This window comes from Stegostoma tigrinum, chromosome 4 (genome assembly GCF_030684315.1).
Source record: "Stegostoma tigrinum isolate sSteTig4 chromosome 4, sSteTig4.hap1, whole genome shotgun sequence".
Lineage (NCBI taxonomy): Eukaryota > Metazoa > Chordata > Chondrichthyes > Orectolobiformes > Stegostomatidae > Stegostoma > Stegostoma tigrinum.
Genome location: NC_081357.1, coordinates 27,287,292 through 27,310,676, shown reverse-complemented (window position 1 = coordinate 27,310,676; position 23,385 = coordinate 27,287,292). Strand labels below are relative to the sequence as shown.

Here is a 23,385-nt window from a genome sequence, read left to right as displayed (position 1 = left end):
ACAGATAGAGATTTCCACAATCCATACCCTGACATTTTTATCCGTTATAAACAACTTATTACCTTCTTAGACAAACAGTATTTCAGGTGTTCTTCTTCAAAGAGTGGAAGCTGAAGTAGAGGAGATTTAGACTCCCACAGGCTCTGCACCAACATCTGAGACAGTTTCATACAGTTCTCAATGGACTCCAAACGGGGAGCATGGATTCCTATTCAGAATCAATGCAGAATTTAATCTGCATATCATGATACCAGATATATAAATTATTGCTCAAAAATAAAAGACATATTACAAGTTTTCTATTTGCAAGACTACCAATGATGGGAAAATCAACATATACAATGATAGTGTGCAAACTGATAACTAGACTCTGACAGGTAGCAGCATTGCAAGGGAGAATGCATATTTATGATGATTGACAGTTAATTGCCAGGCACAGTCTAGACTTCAAAGCCAAGTGGGTTTACTGATTGGACCAGACATTGCCCTAGGAAGTGAACCTATTTTACTGTCACCTATTATAATAAGTTGAAATAGTCACAGTGAGAGCTTATTCTGTCTGCACAGACTGCAGTAGCAATGTGAAACAAACACAGAATGTGGAGAAACCTGGTAGGTCTGGCAGAATCTGTGGAAAAAGAAAACCAACATTTCTAATTCTGTATGACTCCTCTTCAGAAGTGACTCTGATTTGCTCTCCACAAATGCTGCCAGACTTGCTAAGTTTCTCCAGCATTCTCTGATTGTTGCAGATTTCTAGCGTCCACAGTATTTTGTTTCTATAGCAAATGTAAATCGATCATTTCACCCTCACTATTACTTTGCGGTAGTAACGCAAGTGGTGTCAAGTCAAAAAGACATTCTGCCTATTAGGCAACTGAGCTGCGTGGTATATGAATTTCAATGGCAGTGTTATTGCCAAGTATATAGGCTGTACACCCCAAAGACTGGTGGATTGTATCAACAGCATATTCATTTAGCAGTTCACAACAAATAAGTTGCTAACTGTACTTAACCAGTTCATGTTTGCAAAATTCACACAGTGCAACTGAACTATATTTGTTGGATAATCACATGAAGGATTACGTTGACAGCCAATTCAGGATTGTGGCACAAAAACAGGAATTGCTGGAGAAACTCATCAAAACCAGCAGCATTTGAGAAAGAGGAGAAAGCAAAATTAATGTTTTGGATTCAATTACCCTTCTTTAGAACTGTTCTGAAGAGGCATCCCTGAACTTGAAATGTTGGCTGTGCTTTCTTTTCACAGGTGCTACCAAACATGCTGAATTTCTCCAGAAATTTCAGCTTCTCTTTCAGATTTCCAGCAACTGGAGTGTTTTTGTTTTGCGTGGGATTGTAGCACACATATACTGGAAGCTACGCATATTTACACATCACACTGCAACAGTTTCAACTTAACCAAATATGTGACAGTCATTCATTGGCTCATTTCTCAGGAAAACGCCCTATCCAATCAGATTCAGCCTTACTGGTTTTGAAATTCAGACAGCTGGTGGCTAACTGCTTATTAATAGCTATATTCTCCATGGTAACACCTCTACCAGAATCCACTTGCCAAACAACTGGCCTGATTGAATATAAGACCAAAATCTCTCCTTTTATTCCATTCACCAAAGTTGCATACCAGTAGAATTACTTTTACTTACTATTAATTAACATTAAAAAGTACTTACCTCCTCGGGTATTGGCCATCATAGTCAGCTGGCAGCCAACATTTATCATTTCCTGAAGGAGAGTAGGACACTTGCGTATAACAAACCAATAATCTTGTTGAAAGAAAATAATTTGGTAGGTTAGTATTCATTCTCAATACTCAAATGGTTATCATCTTTTAAAAAGGTATGGAAGCAAAGCAAATTTTATCCAAATTCCTTTCTCCTAACATAGACTATTTATTGTGGCACTATAACATTTCTGAATGTTACTTCTAACATAATTCTATTATAATTTCCAGTTTAAAGAATGCATTATCTGATGATGTGAAAGTTACACAAACCACTTCGGAGTTGAACATCAGCATTCATGCATGATTACTGGTCATGGGTTTTATAGGTCCTTGTGTGACTGATGAGCCTGTTCCTCGAACAGCATCTCCAACCACTCCTTTGGTAAGTGTTTCGAGAAGGTGGAATTGGTTCTTGGCCTTGAGGTGGCTGGCATTCCTTTCTTCAGTGCCTTTTCCACACTTCTTGCTGCTAACAGGTATTCTCCTTCATAAAAGGAGCTTCCTCCAAGTCAGTTTCTTCTGAACAACGGTGTCTCACATGTTGATTTCTGTGTTACATTTCTTGAGGGAAACCTTTGGGAACTGGTTTCAAATGCTCCACTCAATCTCCTCTCATTCAAGCACCTTCCTTAAGCTGCGCTAAGATGATTTTCTTTGGTAGTCAAATAAGTATCATTTTAAGATAGTAAAGTCACTGCTGTAGAGAAATTCAGTAGCCAAGTGCCAAATGGCGAAGAAAATTTGATGATAGTGCTGAAGAAATAAACATCAGCCGGATCAATTCATCTGCTTTTATTCAAGTACCACCATAAAATCTTTTCATCAGAAATTACATCACTCTGATAGTGCAGCATTCCCTGAACTATCAGCCTGGATTATGTGCTCAGGTTTCTGGGCTTGAATCAATGCTGTGCTGTCTTGCAGTATTCCTAATTTTACCAAAACTACAGTACAAAAGGCTGCAATTGCATCCAGCTAATCATCCTTCACAGGAGAAATGTTTGCCTAGGCAAATTTCACTGAACAACAGATCTCTAATTAACCTCAAGGAGTGCCTGCTTAAGAGCACTTCCTCAAAAGGGAGGAATTCAACAGATTACAGAGTTAAATCTCCATATGTTTGGTAAGCAGATTTCTATGCAACAGATGAGCCAGGAGTAAGGAACAGGCGATCTAAAACTGAAGTAAGTAATGCCTCCAAAATACTTAAGTTCATTCTTCTCAACATCATTTATGGTCATCCAAAAACTCCAAATTCAGCCCCACCCACAAAACTGGTCACACTCCTAGGTCAAATTTGCAAAATCTGCTGACTGCTATGGGTCTGCTAACAGTTTAATTGTGCTAATTTTGAGACGTGAATAGAAATATTTTGAAGTGTTATATTGTAACAAAATATTTTCGTTTCTAACAAACTGACTAGTAACTAGCATTGGAAAGGGTACTTCATATCGTGAGCCTTTGGAACTCTTCCTGAAAAAGGTGGTGGAAATAAAATCTTTGGATATTGTTAAGCATGGGGTGAAAGATTATCAAGGCTGGGCAGGACTGCAGATTTGAGGTCATATTGAGGTCAAAGATCACATGAATTGGCAGCGCATCTCTCTTTGTTCATATGTTCATTAAAACAACCCACACAAGTCAAGACAATAAAATGTGAGGCTGGATGAACACAGCAGGCCAAGCAGCATCTCAGGAGCACAAAAGCTGACGTTTCGGGCCTAGACCCTTCATCAGAGAGGGGGATGGGGGGAGGGAACTGGAATAAATAGGGAGAGAGGGGGAGGCGGACCGAAGATGGAGAGCAAAGAAGATAGGTGGAGAGGGTGTAGGTGGGGAGGTAGGGAGGGGATAGACACAAGTCAAGACATTGTGAAATGAAACTTTTGAGCGGATGATTGACAATCCTTACAGTCCTGTATAGAAATTAAAAGTGGTTGACGCCCCCCCATCCTCCCAAGTTCCATCCCATTCAGCCTTGTGAATTCCCTTATTACCTTCTTCCAATGTTTGGGAAATTTCCAGCCTGGAAAGATGTGCAAGGAGCAGAACCCTTGACTTTACACTGTATGGTAAACAAAATGGGAGCTCCTTCTTCTTTTCATTAACATTTCCGAGTTCCCGAATAAGCTGCCATGAGAGAAAAATATATAATGTTTTCTTTTCCCTGTAACAGAATTAATCTTACAGCAGGAACAAAAAACGTTTGCAAACGTAAAATATCTTTAACAGAGATAACAAAGTGTGGAGCTGGATGAACACAGCAGGCCAAGCAGCATCTTAGGAGCACAAAAAGATGCTGCGTGGCCTGCTGCATTCATCCAGCTCCACACTTTGTTATCTCGGATTCTCCAGCATCTGCAGTTCCCATTGTGTCTGGTAAAATATCTTTAACGTTGCACTGTGAACCTTGAAATGTACGTCAAGGAATGCAACAAATGGTATTCTTTATACACTGGAATCTGGCCTTGACATAACCCTAGAACTCAATCCGACTTGATGAAATTCTCAATCTACGTTTCCATGGCAGAATAAAGCATTACTGGTCAGTTAAGGATAAAGTGGGAAATGCAAATAACACAAATAGGCGCCGATTTTCAAAGGCCAAGCTTCTCAGTAAAGAGAGAGTATGAACACTGTCAAATGTTTTATTTCATGCTGTGTGAAAACCTCCATTTCAACCAACCTATTGACTGCCCCTCTCTGAGACTATGAGCACAGCTGATTTAACACTGAGATTGTACCTACCATTTATCCAACTATCTTCATAATGTTTGGAATCTTATTACATTGGGCTTTGAGAAGCATTTGAGAATCAGAAGCACAAAATCATTACCACAATGTTCTGGTACAACCAACTTCACAAGGATCTTACCTGAGGTATTTCGACATTGTCTGTTGGTCTCATGACTGCTTCTTTATTACTGCGTGGATCAAACTCAAACGCAGCAGTCAACACCATTATGAGGCCTGCCAGGTGAAGGAAAAGTAGTAAGAGATCAAAGTCAAGTAGGGCAGAGCTAGGTGGTTGGGGAAATTAAACCTGACATGAAAAGTGAATAGAGTAAGTACTACACATTTGATGTGCATTTCATTAAAATCCTAAACTACAAAAACTATTGGCCATTGCATCTCTATAACCAACTAGCCTCAAAATTAATCTTAATATCCTACACGTCTACTTCAAATAGTTCCCCACATATCCTTCAGAAGAGCAAACAATGCCTCCACAAACACATGACTAAGCATTCAATCTATTTTAAGTAGTCTCAACATTAAGAAATCACTCAAGTTTAACTTATTAATCCCTTGTTATCATTCTGCATCCAGATGAAATAGTCTTTCCCCATTCCCCCCAATCAGAAAATTAGGGTTTAAAACTTTTGAATCTTTTTAAACCTCTCCACTATAAAACAGTCCTACATGTCAAGGTTTTCCTTCTGACATACTGAAATGGAAATTGTATAGAATCAATATAGATGTCGAGCATTCAGCCCTTTGAGCCTGCTCCACACTCAATATGTTCATGGTTGATCATCGAACTCGGTACCCAATTCCTGCTTTCTCCCCATATCTCTGATCTCCTTTAGTCCCAAGACTTATACCTGTATCTTTCTTGAAAATCTTCAAAGTCATGCCTTCAACAGCTTCCTGCGGCAGAGAATTCCACAGGTTCACTACTCCCTGGGTGGAGAAGTTTCTCATCAATGCTGTCTTAAATGGCCTACTCCTTATCCTTTTACTGTGACCCTTCACTCCCCAGTTATGAAGAACATGCTTTCTATCTTATCTGTTAGGATTTTACAGGTTTCAATGAGATTGCCTCTCATTCTTCTAAATTCCAATGATTCTCGTCCTAATTGATCCAAATCTCTCTGCGTACATCAGTTCTGCCATCCCAGGAGTCAGTCTGGTAAACTTTTACTGCAGTCCATCAATAGCCTGAATATCCTTCCTCGCATAAGGGGGCCAAAATTGCACACCATACTCCAAGTGCGCCCATACCATTGCCCTGTACAGTTTCAGCAAGACATCCCTGGCTCTGTACTCAAACTCTTTCACTACAAAGGCCTTCTTCACTGCCTGTCGCACCTACATGTTTACTTTCAGCGACTGGTGTAGGAGGACACTCAGGCCTCACTGCGTTTCCCTTTACCAATCTATCAGCATTCACATAATCTAAGTGGATAAAGTGGATAACCTCACATTTATCCATGTCTGCCATGTAATCTCTCGAAATCTCTTCAGCCTTGAAACTGCTCGAGCAGGTCCTGAAGCAAACCAGGTACCACAGTCACATCACCTTCCTCAGCACCTGCCTAAGGAACCAGATCATCCCCAATGGACTACAGTCTACATTCAAGCCTTCCCAATTTGGCCCCAACCGTGACCACCTCTACACCCAGAACATCCAGACCCTTCAGAAGCGTTTCTCCCTGCGAGTCCTGAAACAGATACTTGCAGCCATGCGCCAGCATCTCCAGGCACTGCAATCCGGCCTGCCCCAGCTCAGAGCCACCCTCTCCCAGACCTCTCCTGTTTTTTATCCACCGCAGAATCCACAGACTGAACACCCAGTTCTACTCAGCTTCACTGGAATCCAAAAATCGTAAATACAACAAACTCTCAGGCTCCTGCAACCTTAAAAAGGATTCCTGCACCTCCCAATTCCTGAGCCTGTCCCTGCCCCTCCCCCACCATGTATTCGCTGCCATTGACCATGAGGACACGGCCGGTGACCCCACCAATGGCGTCACAGCCGCCACCATCGGGCACACCACTGCCGGGACCGCGAACGCGACCACTGCTGCAGTCACCACCTCCTCTTCCAGAACCAACACAACACATATCACCTTCACCGCCGCTGCTGCCGCCCATTCCGCTCTGCCCACAGCCGACACCGACAGAACCCTGCCCACAGCCTCCACTGCCAGCAACCCCAGAATAGACAGCCACACTGAGCCCTGCCAAATCTTCACCATCCCCGCAGACCTCCCACTGACTGAGGACGAATGGTCAGTCCTAAGCAAGGGGCTCACCTTTGCCCCGCTCCACCCACACAGCAACGAATACCAGTCACGTTTGAACACAGAGCAGTTTTTCCACCGCCTTCACCTCCACGCTTACTTCTTTAACCGGGAGCCTAACCTTCCCTCCACTGACCCCTTCACCCGTCTCCAACACAAGTCCTCTTCCTGGACACCACCTCCAGGCCTCCTATCGTCCCTTGACCTCTTCATCTCCAACTGCCGTCGAGACATCAACCGCCTCAACCTCTCCCCCACTCCAACCTCTCCCCCGCAGAACGGGCAGCTCTCCGCTCCAACCCCAACCTCACCATCAAACCCGCAGACAAGGGAGGCGCAGTGGTAGTATGGCGCACTGACCTCTACATCGCCAAGGCCAAACGCCAACTCTCCGACATCATCTCCTACCGCCCCCTTGATCATGACCCCACCCCCAGGCACCAAACCATCATCTCCAACACCATCCATGACCTCATCACCTCAGGGGACCTCCCACCCACAGCCTCCAACCTTATTATTTCCCCAACCCTGCACGGCCCGTTTCTATCTCCTTCCTAAAATCCACAAACCTGCCTGCCCTGGTCGACCTATTGTCTCAGCCTGCTCCTGCCCCACCGAACTCATCTCCCCTATCTGGACTCCATTTTCTCCCCCTTGGACCAGGAACTCCCTACCGACGTCCGTGACACCACCCACGCCCTCCACCTCCTCCAGAACTTCCAATTCCCTGGTCCCCAACACCTCATTTTCACCATGAACGGCCAGTCCCTATACACTTGTATTCCTCATACAGATGGCCTCAATGCCCTCCGCTTCTTCCTGTCCCGCAGGCCCGACCAATCCCCCTCCACCAACACCCTCATCCGCCTAGCCGAACTTGTCCTCACCCTCAACAGCTTCTCTTTCGATTCCTCCCACTTCCTACAGACTAAGGGGGTGGTCATGGGTACCCGCATGGGTCCAAGCTATGCCTGCCTCTTTGTAGGTTACATGGAACAGTCCCTCGTCCGCACCTACACAGGCCCCAAGCCCCACTTTTTCCTCCGTTACATTGATGACTGTATCAGCGCTGACTCTTGCTCCCCAGAGGAGCTCGAACAGTTCATCATCTTCACCAACACCTTCCACCCCAACCTCAAGTTCATCTGGGCCATCTCCAACACATCCCTCACCTTCCTGGACCTCTCAGTCTCCATCTCAGGTAACCGGCTAGAAACCGATGTCCATTTCAAGCCCAATGACTCCCAAAGCTACCTAGAATACACCTCCTCCCACCCACCCTCCTGCAAAAATTCCATCCCCTATTCCCAATTCCTCCGCCTCTGCCGCATCTGCTCCCAGGATGAGGCATTCCACTCCCGCACATCCCAGATGTCCACTTTCTTCCAGGACCGCAACTTTCCCCCTGCAGTGGTCGAGACTGCCCTTGACCGTGTCCACCGCATTTCCCGCAACACATCCCTCACGCCCCACCCCCACCACAACCGCCCAAAGAGGATCCCCCTCGTTCTCACATACCACCCCACCAACCTCCGGATACAACGCATCATCCTCCGACACTTCCGCCAACTACAATCCGACCCCACCGCCCAAGACATTTTTCCAACCCCACCTTTGTCTGCCTTCCGGAGAGACCACTCTCTCCGCGACTCCCTTGTCCGCTCCACACTCCCCTCCAACCCCATCACCTTCCCCTGCAACCGCAGGAAGTGCTACACTTGCCCCCACGCCTCCTCCCTCACCCCCTATCCCAGGCCCCAAGATGACCTTCCATATCAAGCAGATGTTCACCTGCACATCTGCCAATGTGGTATACTGTATCCATTGTACCCGGTGTGGCTTCCTCTACATTGGGGAAACCAAGCGGAGGCTTGGGGACCGCTTTGCAGAACACCTCTGCTCGGTTCGCAACAAACAACTGCACCTCCCAGTTGCGAACCATTTCAACTCCCCCTCCCATTCCTCAGACGACATGGCCATCATGGGCCTCCCACAGTGCCACGAAGATGCCACCCAAAGATTGCAAGAACAGCAACTCATATTCCGCTTGGGAACCCTGCAGCCCAATGGTATCAACGTGGACTTCACAAACTTCAAAGTCTCCCCTTCCGCCACTGCATCGCAAAACCAGCCCAGTTCTTCCCCTCCCACCACTGCATCCCAAAACCAGCCCAGCCTGCCTCCGCTTCCCTAACCTGTTCTTCCTCTCACCCATCCCTTCCTCCTACCTCAAGCCGCACCTCCATTTCCTACCTTCCACCTCATCCTGCCTCCTTGACCTGTCCGTCTTCCCTGGACTGACCTATCCCCTCCCTACCTCCTCACCAATACTCTCCTCTCTACCTATCTTTTCTCTCCACCTTCGGTCCGCCTCCCCCTCTCTCCCTATTTATTCCAGTTCCCTCTCCCCATCCCCCTCTCTGATGAAGGGTCTAGGCCCGAAACATCAGCTTTTGTGCTCCTGAGATGCTGCCTGGCCTGCTGTGTTCATCCAGCTCCACACTTTGTTATCTTGGATTCTACAGCATCTGCAGTTCCCATTATCTCTGCCATGTTTAGTGGACAAATACTTGTCCAAGTTTCACCAATGCTTTTCTGCATCCACACAGCAGACCTCTCACCCAGCCTTCATCATCTGCAAATTTGCAAGGTCCCTCTCCAAGGAATATTGTTTGATCTTGAGAGTGGTCCCAGCATTCTGTTTTCATTTCAGATGTTCAATATCCACAACATTTTGCTTTGCTGTTAGTTTGAACACCCATTCTCGAAGGATCTTCAGTTTTCCTCACAGTTGATCAATAATGAGCTAACTCTTCCACTTTTGGGGAATCTCTTCAAATATTGCATTCAATCTGTTGTAAAAGTTTTCTTTGTTTCTTTATACACTAACTGCCACTCAAGCTCCTCGTTGACTGCCCTCTAAAATTTCACAGCCTCTTTGGAGTCTGTTTTATCCATAAACTCAAGGGATGTTTAATAATGTTAAGTGCGAAGCATAATATCTCTTACCCAATCTGTAATGTGCTCAATAAATACAACTAGATTTAATAAATGTGACTTGCAATCAACATGTCCTTGCTAGTTGTCCTTGACTATTATGAAATTGAATGTTTATTGATTTGATATTAAACTATTGATCCGAAGTAAACATCCATGCATGGGCTTAAACCAGTAGGTCTTCAGTTAATTCATTTATCCTTCTCTAGCTCTAATTTGATCAATGGATTATTCCAATCAATTAGCTAAACATAGGCTAATTTATTATTCTGGTGTAATTTCAAAGAGCTGATAATATTGGGAGAGGCAAGTGGGGAAAGTACGTTCATGCAGGTTCCATAGTAATTTCTGATCTAAAACAAGGCAGTAAGCGCCAATGAATGGAGGCCAAGTACTGTGTTCTTGACTTATCCCAGCAGAATGTTTATCACTTCACTTGAATTAATAAAACAAAAAGAATCTTTGTCATATGTACATCCTCAACAAATAACATCGGCGAACTACAAAAGATTAGAAGAAAGATATTCCACATTCCATTCAAAATTAATACATTTTAGAAGAGGCAAAATAAAGAGTCCATTAAATAGAAAGATGCTATAACCTAGATAAACAAAGATAAATAAATGTAATTTCTTGCAAGTCTAAATGGTTAGTAATACATGGGGCCCTACAAGGTAGAAAGGTTGCTTCAAATGTTGAGGGAAAAGGGTCTTTAAATTTTAATTATGAAAGGAATCATTAATGTAACTGTTTTAATATGGATAACCTACGACCTATAATTACTTGTAATCGCTATGACAATGCCCCAAAGGCAACTTAACAGTCTAAGATTGAAAGATGTTAAAAATTTCGTGGTTAGTCACTTACGTTTCATGTTCATATTTGGAGTCCTATTCATAAAATGCATGTACAGCTGTGTTGTGTGAATAAGAATCTGGTCACCACTGTATCGAACAGAACGGTACCACCACGTTCCCTTTATGTGTGAAGAAAAATAAAAAGACATATCATGTTTATTGCTACATACGGATCTGCCATGAAAAGTCAGCAGAAGTGCAAGTACAAATTCCACAACATGGTCTGGCTTCAGAAAAATCATCCAAGCACACAGAACTGGGATTTCAATACATTCGAGCTGATACTAAAGACTCACCACAACCACTGGAAGAATCACCATGAATGCAAACCCATATACAGCCAAAACCTACAAAGTGTAAAATTAAACAAATTAGTTTCTTGTTAGAATTCTTAATGGGCACAAAGATATTAACTTTGTTTCCCATCCTATATCATCACAACAGATTTAAACAGCACACCTACAAGGCCTGAAACAGTGCCATCAGCTTCCAAAATATTTGGTTAGAGCTTGAAACCCTGCGTTCCTATCACTCAAATGGGCTGGCACAAGGCAAACGTCTTTCAAATCACTTAACTAAACAGAATTTCTATGGAGTAAGCATACCCTGCTTCCACTGAGATGCTCACTACAAATATACGCTTGGGCTCAGGCAGATAGTCTTTACCAAACTTCTTACAATGCTAAAGTTGGCTGTTAAAAACAAACTTAGGAGCTCCAATTGACTGATAGATTCTCAAAGAAAAGGAAAGCCACATTCCTTTTCAGGCAAATCCTGAGTTAATGCAAAAGAGATTAATTAGGAGATCTTTACCATCTGAAAATACCAAACATCCAGAGCCTGCTGCCACAGTTAATAACCTCTGATCTTAACTGATCTTTTTACAGTGCCAATTACTGAAAAAAAACTTCAACACAGCATCCATTATTCAGATCAAACAACAGAATTTTAAAAAGGTGGATACATGAGTTGAGTATTTAAATATTGTTGTTTCTGAATTATAACGTACCAGCATGGAGTTCTTCTGGTCTACAATCCATGATGGAAGTGCTATGCCAAAAGTCGTAGCTGAAACAAAAAGCAAAGGAGTTGTCATTTATCAGAAACACGAACAACCCAATGACATAGATAGGGATCACAAAAACACTTAAAAGGGCTAATTTGTCACAAGAAATACCAATGTTAAGGGAAAGGATCACTTGGACTGTATGAGAGGGTACCAACTGGTCGGCAATTGAACTGATTGGTTGAGTGTTGCCAAGTTGAATGAGCCAGTTAATTATGACCAACAGTGGAACATTCCACCATTCGCAACAAGGTAAACATGTAGGTTGTATTTCTAAAATGCGCAAGTGTCCATTGTTAGACTTGGCTCTGCAATTGGACAACATTTACTATACAATCTGGAGTGTTCAAAAAATTATGCTCAAAACCAAGTTAGAGTGGTTAGTTAGGTTCACAGTATGGCACGTGCGCACACTGGAAGCTACATTCTTTAATGCATAGAGCCTTTAAAAATGGAAAGGACACATACGCACACTGTACCTGTTTCAACACAAACCAGAAGATATCCATTCTATGGTTCAATTTTCAGGTTAATGCCTTGACCAGATAAATTTAAGTATGTTTAAAGCATGTTTGAGCATTACCCTGAAAATGTTTAAATTTATCTTATTTAAAATTTAAACAAAGATCTCTTTATTGTGTCAATGTTGTATTCCTGTTATTTTGGCTTTTCTTGCGCATTGCCCCAACAAGTACATGACAAAAAGCTTTGACAAAGCAAGTCTTGCATTCGGCAATACTTGTGTATAACTATAGGCAACGACCTTGGGTCAAGAATGACTTGCTTTCACTCCACCTTGATTGATTTATCAACCATGTGTGTCCAATTTGCACACATGGGGAAAGTGGTGCTTGAATGATCAAGTAAATGAGTTCTTTGACAGTTTGTACACACTCTTCAACACGTTATCAAGAAACTGCAGTAGTAAAGAAGTCTCCTAAAACACTTAAGCAAACATTTTCTCCACCTTGGTTGGTCTAAGGTCAGAGACTCTCAAGTTAACAGTAATCTTGAACCTTTCAGGCACCCTTTAAGATCATTGCTAAAGCATTTTTGCTGGCCTCCTGGGAGCCTCCAGTCACTGTCAGGTTCCAAGTAGAGCAGGTTTTTTCCAATAGTCTGGTGCGAGGCCTCACAATGACATGTACAGACCACTAGAGCTAGTTTTGAGGGTACAACATCTCCATACTTGTCATGTTGGTTGGGAAAGCACACTGCCATTGGGTGTCTTGCTTCCATTTTCCACATTTTGGAAGGATTCTCTCAGTAAAGGCAGACATAACAAAATTCATCACTGCTTTTAATGTGTCAGCTGTGATATGTCCTACTAAAGTAACTTGAAAATAAACTTTGGGAACTCCCAACACATCGCAGGTCAATTCTGCACATGGCCTGGAGCCAATCCCAAACTTACTTGGGCTCAAGGGTTAGAAGAATAGCTAAGCGTCTTCTTGTGACTGATACAGCTGGCATCAGGAACTAACAATTGAAATTCATGAGCTTGCACTTGGAACTGACTACTTTGTGACAGAATCAACTTTCTTTCTTTGTTTTTAATATGTGAAATACCCTACACAATATGAATCTGAGCAGTTGCAATCCAGATCGGAGGGAAATAAATTTACAGCACAAAACTAGTCCTAAATCAAACTAGCTTGGCAATATCACTCAGGCAAGCATAAGGATTGCTGCTCTAACAAAGAACGTTAACTTGGTCCTTAAATTCTTGAGGTTGAGGTTACAGAATATTGCTGGGACCAGAGGGAAGGAAACTTTCTTACACATCAAGTGCCTAAGTTAAGATTTTAATATTCTATTGCCAGCACTAACGTCGACAGCTTGATGAGTGCCTGAACAGGTTTTAAATGTCTGGTAAGAAAGTGACCCTTTCATCAAAGGTACAGCGTAACCAGCTATTGAAGTGATCCATTAATGCAACCAGTAAGCCACTAGAAGAATATTTTCAAAGGGAGCAAATGGAAATGAATTTTCCCAAAGCAAATGGCAAGAACTGTAAATCCCTTAAGGTTAGCAAAGTACCTTGTGGACCATCTGGATTGCCATATTCTTCCCAATTTTTGCGAGACTCTTCATCTGTTAAACTGGAAGACAAGAATTAAATACATATTAATATTAAAAACTGATAATCAAGTGCTAGTATCATGAAGGTGAATTTCAGGGACTAAAGCTCTGTTTTTCAAGGGATCAACTTGATATTTTGTCAAGGGCAGCTACTTGATTTTTGGGGCTTACTGCTTGATTTTTATTTATATTTATTTTTATATTTATTTATATTTATTAAGTGATGCAGTCACGTATCACGCACCTTGTGCACTTCCGTTGACATATGAAGTACTTAAACTAAGCACACCTTCTGCAGACTGGTGAGGTCACAACTAATATGCTTCCAACATATACACACAAATATGAAAGATCCCAATCAGGTACTTTTTAAACAAACCTTTTTAAGGTGCGTTAGTGCTCCACAGATCATCACAAAAATCAATAAGTTGGAACATTTAAACCAAGCAGCCACGACCCGTATTACTTCATCTCACATCTCAATCTTAGATTCATTACAATAGAATCCATTGTATTTTGCCCATATAGTAGCTCCCAAACACATGTAGCTTTCAGCCAGAGATACCACATTCATCTACAAGTAAGCAATGGCATAGCTGTAAAGTCAAGGAATTAGTAATAGGGACTAAAAGAATTGCAGGTGCTGTAAATCAGAAACAAAAACAGAATTTTCTGGAAAATCTCAGCAGGTCTGGCAGCATCTGTGAAGGGAAATCAGAGTTAATGTTTTGGGTCCACGTTCTGAGGAAGGGTCACTGGGCTTGCTGAGATTTTACAGCATTTTCAGCTTTTGTTAGGAATTAGGACCCTCAGGCTCATAGAATGGGGAACAATTTTGCCATGGTAGATGGCGAAATCTGAATTCAATTATAAAATCTGAAATTTAAAGCCAGCTGAGTGGCAACCATGAAACCACACTCAGATGATGTGAAATCATATCTGGTCCAATTATGCCCTTCAGGGAGGAAAATCTGTTGCTATCTAGTCTGGTCTACATACCATCTTCTGAGATGGCCCAGCAAGTCACTCACTTCTATCACACCCAACATGACAGCAATGGCAGTAATAGCACCAGTGAGTCTGCAAACGCTCTTTACTAACATCTGGATACTTGTACCAAAATTGGGAGAGCTTCTCCTAGAAACTAGCCAAGCAACAGTCTACATTTTATACTCAAAGAATCACACTCTGCAAACAACATCCCAAACTTTCATCTTCCCTGAGTCCTGTTTGACCCACCAGCAGCACAGATGTAGTAGAACAGTGGCAAACAGTCAAAAAGGAGTTGCCCTGGGAGTCCTTAACACCAGGACTGGACTCCATTAAATCTCCCAGCACCAATTCAAACATAGGAAAGGAATAATTAAGTATAGGAGTTGGGACATCATGTTGCAGGTGTATAGGAGAATGAGACGCCCCTTTAGGAGGGCTACACAGTTCTGGTTGCCCAGACAAGATATTATGAAATTGGAAAGGGTGCAGAAAAGATTGCAAGAATGTTACCCAAGGTCTTTTGCCCAGGATAGGGGAGTCCAGAACTTAAGGGCAAAGGTTTAAGGTGAGAGGGGAATAATTTATAAGTAACCCAAGGTGCAACTTTTTCCACACTGAAGGTGGCTTATATTTGGAATAAACTGCCAGAGGAAATGGCAGATATAGTTGCAGTTACAAAATTGAAAAGATACTTAGATAGATACATAAATAGGAAAGGTTTAGAGCAATGGGAGCCAAATGGGGCTATATGAGTTTGGGTAACTTATTCAGTGTGTACGAGTTGGACCAAAGGGTCTGTTTCCATCTTGTATGACAGACTACGTGTACCATCTGCCACATCACTTCAGCTATGAATCAGTTCTCTACTGATCAACATTTTCAGGAAGCAATGAAGGCAGCAAGGACACAGCATATAATCTGGGTGGGAGTCTTCAATGTCCATCACCAAGAGCGGCTCAGTAGCAACATTATTGTCTGAGCTGACTCAGTCTTAAAGGACATAGCTGCTAGACTTAATCTGAAGCATATGAAGCAACCAACAGGAGAGAAAAATCTATCACTCATTTCAAATTGTTTAACAGTGTGATTTATTGTCCAACCCAGAGGGCAGTTAAGAGTCAAGCAAATTACACACAGTCTGGAGTCACATATGGTCCAGACCAGGAGGTAGTTTCCTTTCCTAAAGGGCATTAGCAAGCCAGGTGGTTTTTCCAACAATTGACAATGGGTTCACGGTCATCATTAGACCCTTAATTCCATCATCTGCCATCTCAGAACTTTACCTGCATCTCTGGATTAACAGTCCAGTGACAATATAACTAGGCTACTGCCTCACCTTAAACTCGACCTCATCCTCATCAAGCTACCTGTTTCAGATAGATATGGTCCTAACACCAGAATGGGTGATCACTGCTCAGCCCTCGTGGAGACAAAGTCCTGTCTTCATAAAGAAGGTACTCTACATTTTGCAGTGCGGCAATGCCGCCATGCTAAATGGGATAGTATCTGAACAGGTCTATAACTCAAAATTGGGCATCCAGCCAAGTTCTAGCTGAAAATGGATGCAAATTCAGCCGTGTCTTTTGAGCTGATGTGCTGAGCTCCACTTTGTTGAGAATGGTGGGTTTGTACAGGATCCATTTCTTGGGAGTTCCTTAACTGGCCACCAACATTTACAAATGGCAATAGTAAAATGCAGAGCTTAGATCTGATCCGTTGGTTGTGGAATCACTTAGTCTTGTCTACTGCATGTTGTTTCCACTGTTTGGCATGCAAGTAGTTCTGTGTTATATTCTTACCAGGTTGAAACCTCATTTTCAGGTCGGACTGATACTGCTTCTAGCATGTCCTCTTGTACTTTTCATTAATGCAGCGTATGCAAGGATTCTATGTATCTCAATATACCTATTACACAGGACGGAGATATTGCAACTTAAAGTATGATATTCACTAGCAGGAATAATGTTGGTATATCAGGTACTATGATTTGGCTCACTGACTTTCATTGAAAATGCATGCTTTATTGAAGGATGTCATTCTCAAACCCCTGACAAAATCCTGTGATCTCCATTTAAACTAAAATTTGACACATTGAAGCAAAATAATGATACTGCACAAGACTACCATACTAGCCAAAATGTGTTACAGTCAGACACTGCATAAGGGTCAGCAAGTACAGTGATGTACTTAACAGTCAAATAAATGCAAATGGAGTTTGTAAGTGCAATCGGTTCTCATATTAGCAAATAAAGAGTGAATGTAAATCTTAGCACAGCAAGTTATGAAGCAGAATTCAATAAACCCATTCAGGGCTCTTGTGATGCAGTGGTGGCATCCCCACTTCTAAGCCAACAGACTCCATGTTCAAGTCCCACCTGCTCCTACAGGTGTGTCATATCTCCAACCAGGTTGATTAAAAATATTTAAAAGTTACTGTTGTCTCCAGTGATAAGGCCTGTAAATTACAAAGTAAGGAACTGTGGTGCAGCACTTTTGTCCATACCTCTGGATGAGGATGTCTACATCTAAGTTCCACCTGCGCAAAAGGTGTGTGATAACACATGTCTGAACAGATTCATTGAAATATATTCAATAAATCTGTTAATTCATGGGCTAACACTAATAATAATGACTAAGTATTGGTGTAAAAACCCATATGGTTCAGGGAAAGGGATCTGGAAAAGAACTGACAAGTGTATCTGCAACTCAAGAAATAGGAGGCCTTTCCTGGAGTACTCTCTCTAGTTCTGGTTGCCCAGTTATAGGAAGGACATTATTAAGCTGGAGAGGGTTTAGAGGAGATTCACCAGAATGTTGCAGGGAATGGAAGGTTTGCATTATAAAGAAAAGCTGGATAGGCTGGGACTTCTTTCCACTGGAGCATAGGACGTTGAGGGACGACCTCATAGAAGTTTTTAAGGTCATGAGGAGTATAGACAGGATCAATGGTAGTTGTCTTTTCCTTGGATGGGGTTTTCAAGACGAGGGGACACAGTTTTAAGTAAGAGAATAGAGATTTAAAAAGAAATGAGGAATAAGTTCTGTTTTTTTAACAGAGGCTGATTCGCTTATGACATTAACTTCCTGAGGAAATGCTGGATATGAGCACAATTACTTAACCGCTCTCTCAAATGTTGTATGTGATTCTGCAACAGCTTTTCAGGTAGACCTGTGCTGTGTAATTAAGTTTGGCCTAACTAGTATTGCCCACAATTCATAAATATGCTAAAATAATTTATTACATGACAAGCAAGGATCTATGAGGAGGAGAAATTAAAAGAGCTTACTACTAGTTTTAAAAAGGTAGTAGAGAAATTAATGCAACTGAAAGCTGATAAATCCTCAGAGCCAAATAATTAGAACCTGGAAAGTGCAGGAGGCGGCTGGAATAAAAGTTGTAATGCTTTAGATGTCACTTTCCAAAATTCTGCAGATTCTGAACAGCGATAGCGTATTGGAAGGAGACCAATGTAACAGCACCACTTAAGTGAGAAGGGAGGAAGAAAACAATGAATTGCAGACCAGCCAGCCCAACAGCAGTATTGGAGTCTATTACAAAGGGCAAATTAGCAATACAAACAGAAAGATAGTAAATGCTTCATTAAACATATAAAAAAAGGAGGCCAAAGTGACCAAAAGGCCCTGAGAGAATGAGGTTGGGGTAAGAACAATGGGGAAATTACAAAAAGGCAGAGAAGTTGAATAAACACTTTGCATCAGTCCTCTCAGTGGTCAGCATGAATAGCATTCCAAAAGTACTAAGTAACCAAAGGCAAGCTTTTTTTGGGGCTTGAGAGAAGAGTGGTCTTCCATGAACTTCTAGATTCTGAAAGAGTTCAAGACTTGAAACCTGCCAATGTAACATCCTTATTCAAAAAGGGAGGAAAACAAAAAATAGATAATAGGCCAGTTATTTAACATAGGCCATTGGAAAATTTTAGTCTATTGTAAAGGATGCAATGGCATAGAATTTATACAAGTAATATAATCAAGCACAGTCAAGATAGCTCGTGAAGGGGAAAATCGTTCCTTGCAAAGCTATTAGTATTATTTGAGGACAGATAAAGGGGAATTAGTTGTCATAATATATTTAGATTCCTAAAAGGCATTTAATAAGGTGCCAAAGGCTGCTTAATAAGAGGAATTGTGTATTAGCATGAATAGAGGATTGGCTAGCTAACAGAAGACACAATTGGGAATAAGGAGGGTATTTTCAGAATGACAAAGAGTAACTAGTGGACTGTAACAGAGATCAGTGCTGGGCCCACATCTGCATTAATACTAACGAGGTAGACGAGGGACGTGAATGTACTGTCACCAAGTTTACTGATGACAAAAATAAGCAGGGAGGCAGCTGGTGAGTATAATACATGGAGTCAAACGGATACAGCCAGGCTAAGTGAGTGTGCAAAAACTTGACAGATGGAATATAACATGGGAACAATGTGATGGTATGCACATTGGTAGGAAGAATCAAGAAGCAACAAGGTAGATGCTGAGATGATGAAATGTTGATCCCCTTGCATGGTAGTCTAGGGTCAGAGGTCATGATCTCAGATCAAATGGTGGCCCATTTCAGACTGAGATGAGGAGGAATTTACTTTCTCAGAAGTAGTGAATCTGAGGAATACCAGAGAGGGCTGGCAAGGTTAGTTTTGTTAAATATCTTCAAGGCTAGGATAGATAATTTTTGAATCAATAACGGAATTAAGGATTATGGGACAAAGCAGAGAATCCTAAATTTTGCAGTGATGTCATTGAATGGTGGTGTAGACTTGATAGGCTAAATAGCCAACTTCTGTCTGAAAGATGTACTTGCTACAGAGTGTGTATAAGAAAGGCTCATCAGATTGATTTCAGGTGTAGTAAGTTTGTCATGTGAGAAGAGTTTGGGTTGATTAGGACTAAATTTGCTAATTTTGAAGGATTAGATCTAATTTGAGCAATGTAATTTGGACAGAACTGGTCAGACTTGCTTTCTCTTGGGGTGTGCAGATAGTCCATTTAGAACAGAGATCAGGAATCTCTTCACTCAGGACAGTGAGCCTGTGGAATTCTCTACAACATTATACGGTGCTAGCTAAGTCACAGAATACATAATTAAGAAATAGATTGCTAGGGACCAAAGGTATCAAGAGTAGGGGAATACGTGGGAGTCATATTGAGCTGCCAGGCTCAAACTGAATTGTGGAGCAGACCAACAGGCCTACCCTTACTCCTGTCTACCTTTCTTAAAAAAAAACTGCAGCTTCTTTTTCTACTTAAAAGCCTATTCACAAAGGTACTGTCACTACTCACGCAGCATAGGCTTTTGCAATCCTCATAAACAAGACTTCATCACCTCCTTTATCTGGATGATGTTTGAGTGACAACTGTCGATACTGCTTTTTAATTTCCGCCACAGAGGCTCCCTAGGTTAAGAAGAAATAAATACACACCAGTTAGCTATTGGAAACTTTTTAGCCGCTTCTAGACGAACACAAGTAAAGTTAAAGAATCAGTTTGGATACAGGTCAACATACTTCTGCAGAAATACACTTTGCGTTCTTGAAGCATCGAGGTATTATTCACTCAGATGTGCATAATAGCTGACAAATTTATATTTTAAAAGCTCTTGCCATTGAAGTTTGGTGAATTTGTACAACATTGTACTATTGTTTTGTTATGTTAAGTTAATTGTGTGTCATGGAGTGAACCAAGACTTTACAAAATCCATTCTTTGGATGTCATATTACAGATAAAGATTCAAATCTCACCAACTACATATCTGTATAATGTTTTGTCCCTTCAGATTTTTCATGACTTTGCAGGCATATTATAAAATAAAATGCAACAGATTTACGGGGGAAATATACAGTCAGATAGAGTCAGAGATGTACAGCACAGGAACAGACCCTTCAGTCCAACCCATCCATGCCAACAAGAAAGCCTCAATTAATCTAGTCCCAGTTGCCAGCATTTGGCTCATATCCCTCTAAACACTTCCTGTTCATGTAACCATCCAGATGCCTTTTAAGTGTTGTAATTGTACCAGCCTTCACCACCACTGCTTCTGGCAGCTCATTCCATACACGAAATACCCTCTCCTTTAAAAAGTTGCCCCTTAGGTCCCTTTGAAATTGTTCCCCTCTCACCTTAAACGTATGCCGTCAAGTTTTGGACCCCCACCCCCCCAACCTTGGGAAAAGACCTTGGCTATTCACCCTACTCATGCCCCTCATGATGACCAAACGCTTGGTCAAAGAGATAGGATTTTATGGAGAATCTTAAAATGAGAAAGCAAAGCAGCAAGATGAGCAGGCAACTGATGTCACAGCCAATACAATGGAGCAACTAAAATTGATGCATGAAATCAGAATTAATTAAGTGTAGATACCTGGAAGGGCCTTTTATCAGAGGCAAACAATACTGGCCAGACCAGCATTTATTGCCCATTCCTAATTGCCCAGAAGACGATGGTGTTAAGCGGTCTTCTTGAACTCCTGTTGTCCACAGGTGTAGGGACACCCACAGGCCTATCAGGAATGGAGTGCAGGATTTTGACTCAGCAGTGAAGAAATGGTGATGTATTTCCAAATCAGCTTGGTGAGTGGCTTAGAGAAAAACCTGCAGATGGTGGTGTTTCCGTGCAAATGCTGACCTTGGCCTTGTAGTTGGTAGAGTTTATAGGTCTAGAAGGTGCTGTTGGAGAACTGAGATGCTGGATGAGCTTGCAGAGATAAGGAAGGGCCTAGACGGGGGGGGATTTGAAAACAAAAATGAGCTTTTTTTAAAATCAAGATGCTACTTGGCTGAGAATGAATGTAGGTCAGCGACATTGGGATGCCAGGTAAAAGGGAATTGCTATAAGTTTAGACTCAGACAGATGTTTCTAAGAGTGAAAGATCATGGAGGACTGATTGTTGGCAACCCGACAGAAGTATTTAGGAATAAATGGAGTCTAGAGGTAACAAAAGTGGGAGATCCAGCAGAGAGCCGAAAGAGAGAAATTCAGGTAGAGAGATTACTTTAGTGATGATACAAATATGGTTGGAAGCTTATTTCAGAGTTCAGTTAAATTCAGAGAATTTCCCTGATATTTTTCCCCATCAAAGCCCCAAAGACACAGACACAAAGCGGATTAACTGGTCATTCATTTGATTGCTGTTTCGCAGATTCTGTGGGGCTTCCATGTTGGCATAACAGTCACCAACATCATTCCAAACAAAGCAATTTATGCAAAGCACTTTGAAATCTTTCTCTGCTATGATAAACTACTAAAGCTTTTCTTCCTTCCTTTTAAATACTGCATCACTCACCAATAATGGAAAATAGTGCAGCAAGGCAACAATCTAGAACTATTTATTCCCAAAAGCATCTAATTTCTACAGCTCTCGAGCAAATCATCACTATGACATATAGGTAAAAGGTCTACCATCAGGGAATAGGCACTCGAGCAGATCCATCAGGCAGAGAAAGGGCTGGTCATTCTCAGAAAGCATGCTATGATGCATTATGCCACAATAATTAGGATATGGTTGAACTCAAAACAATCTGTGTGGGATTTGCGAATCTTTGGTGTGCCAAGGAGACATCAAATGCAGTTTCCCACCACAGTAAGAAAGATTAAACAGCAATTCACCAAAACTGCTCCAATGTAATTCCTATTGGGTCAGTCAAAAAGTAATACAATATGCAACTTCATACATAGTTTTTTTTCATGCTTTCAATGTCTAAGATTGGTGCATGTAGAGGGCTGAGACTAAAGTGTGGGGTGAGGGTACCAAATAGAGGAGTTTCAGGTAACACCCTTGTCATAGTACATCATATAACACAACTCCTTTCAGGAAACACAATTGATTAATTACTTACAGGATCGACCCCAAGCACTTCATATGGATTGTATTCTTTTTCTCGGTTTTCTATTATTGAAACTTTGTACAAAAGACAGCAGAGGAGTACCCATCCGGAAATCAGCCCTATTTTTCTGTTTAAAAAAAAATGTAATTAGCAAGAAATTTACCTATACCTTAACACTTTCTTCAAAATAAATATTTATTCAAAGGATATGGCTCTCATTACAGTATTCCCATTTTCAATGGAGTCCACCATCACACCCATCCATATGTAGATGTATCCCATTCAACTGGATGATAAATATTCCATCATTTTCTTAGATGAGCTTTTTAAGATGGTGTTGAGGCTTAGAGGACTCATGGCATGTCCATTAACCAGTGCTGATTTTGTCATCTGGTCAGTCATAACTCAAATGCCACTCTCTTGAAACCCTGTCAAGGGTTGAGGCAAGTAGCAATAGTTGCACTTTTGCAAGTTAAATTGGAAGGTGGTTGAATTTATACCTTGACTTAATCCTGGCGCTCATGTGGCATTGAAGTTACGTGCCAATGGTCAGTGCAGGTCAGGATATTATGCATGTTCGGCTGAAGGCTAGCATGAGCTGACTTGTCATTGAGCAGCCTTCTCAAACTTTCAGAAATAATACTGCAAACTCTGAAACAAAAGGGATCCAACTGTCTTGTTCCATTTCAGAACACAGGATCTATTCTCTAATCTTTTCTAAGAGTGCATCAGGAATTAGGAGCTCCATTTGATGCCTTGACAAACTGAACCCAA

At 41.7% G+C, this 23,385-nt stretch overlaps 1 protein-coding gene across 2 annotated transcripts in view; it reads right to left on the bottom strand.

Annotated features, from left to right (window-relative positions):
• The window catches only part of sec63 (SEC63 homolog, protein translocation regulator), a 93,640-nt gene that overhangs the window by 31,220 nt on the left and 39,035 nt on the right, over nucleotides 1–23,385 (bottom strand). Inside the window, exons 3-12 of one of the 2 annotated variants that reach the window (XM_048531821.2) lie at nucleotides 22,624–22,738; nucleotides 20,071–20,183; nucleotides 13,738–13,799; nucleotides 11,641–11,699; nucleotides 10,928–10,978; nucleotides 10,642–10,750; nucleotides 4,626–4,720; nucleotides 3,748–3,880; nucleotides 1,698–1,790; nucleotides 63–208 (exon numbers count right to left, since the gene is read on the bottom strand). In XM_048531821.2, coding sequence (XP_048387778.1) covers nucleotides 63–208; nucleotides 1,698–1,790; nucleotides 3,748–3,880; nucleotides 4,626–4,720; nucleotides 10,642–10,750; nucleotides 10,928–10,978; nucleotides 11,641–11,699; nucleotides 13,738–13,799; nucleotides 20,071–20,183; nucleotides 22,624–22,738 — 976 coding nt within the window. Of the gene's footprint in view, nucleotides 1–62; nucleotides 209–1,697; nucleotides 1,791–3,747; nucleotides 3,881–4,625; nucleotides 4,721–10,641; nucleotides 10,751–10,927; nucleotides 10,979–11,640; nucleotides 11,700–13,737; nucleotides 13,800–20,070; nucleotides 20,184–21,148; nucleotides 21,239–22,623; nucleotides 22,739–23,385 lie in introns of those variants that run through there. The other variant, XM_059645239.1, reaches the window with a different exon arrangement.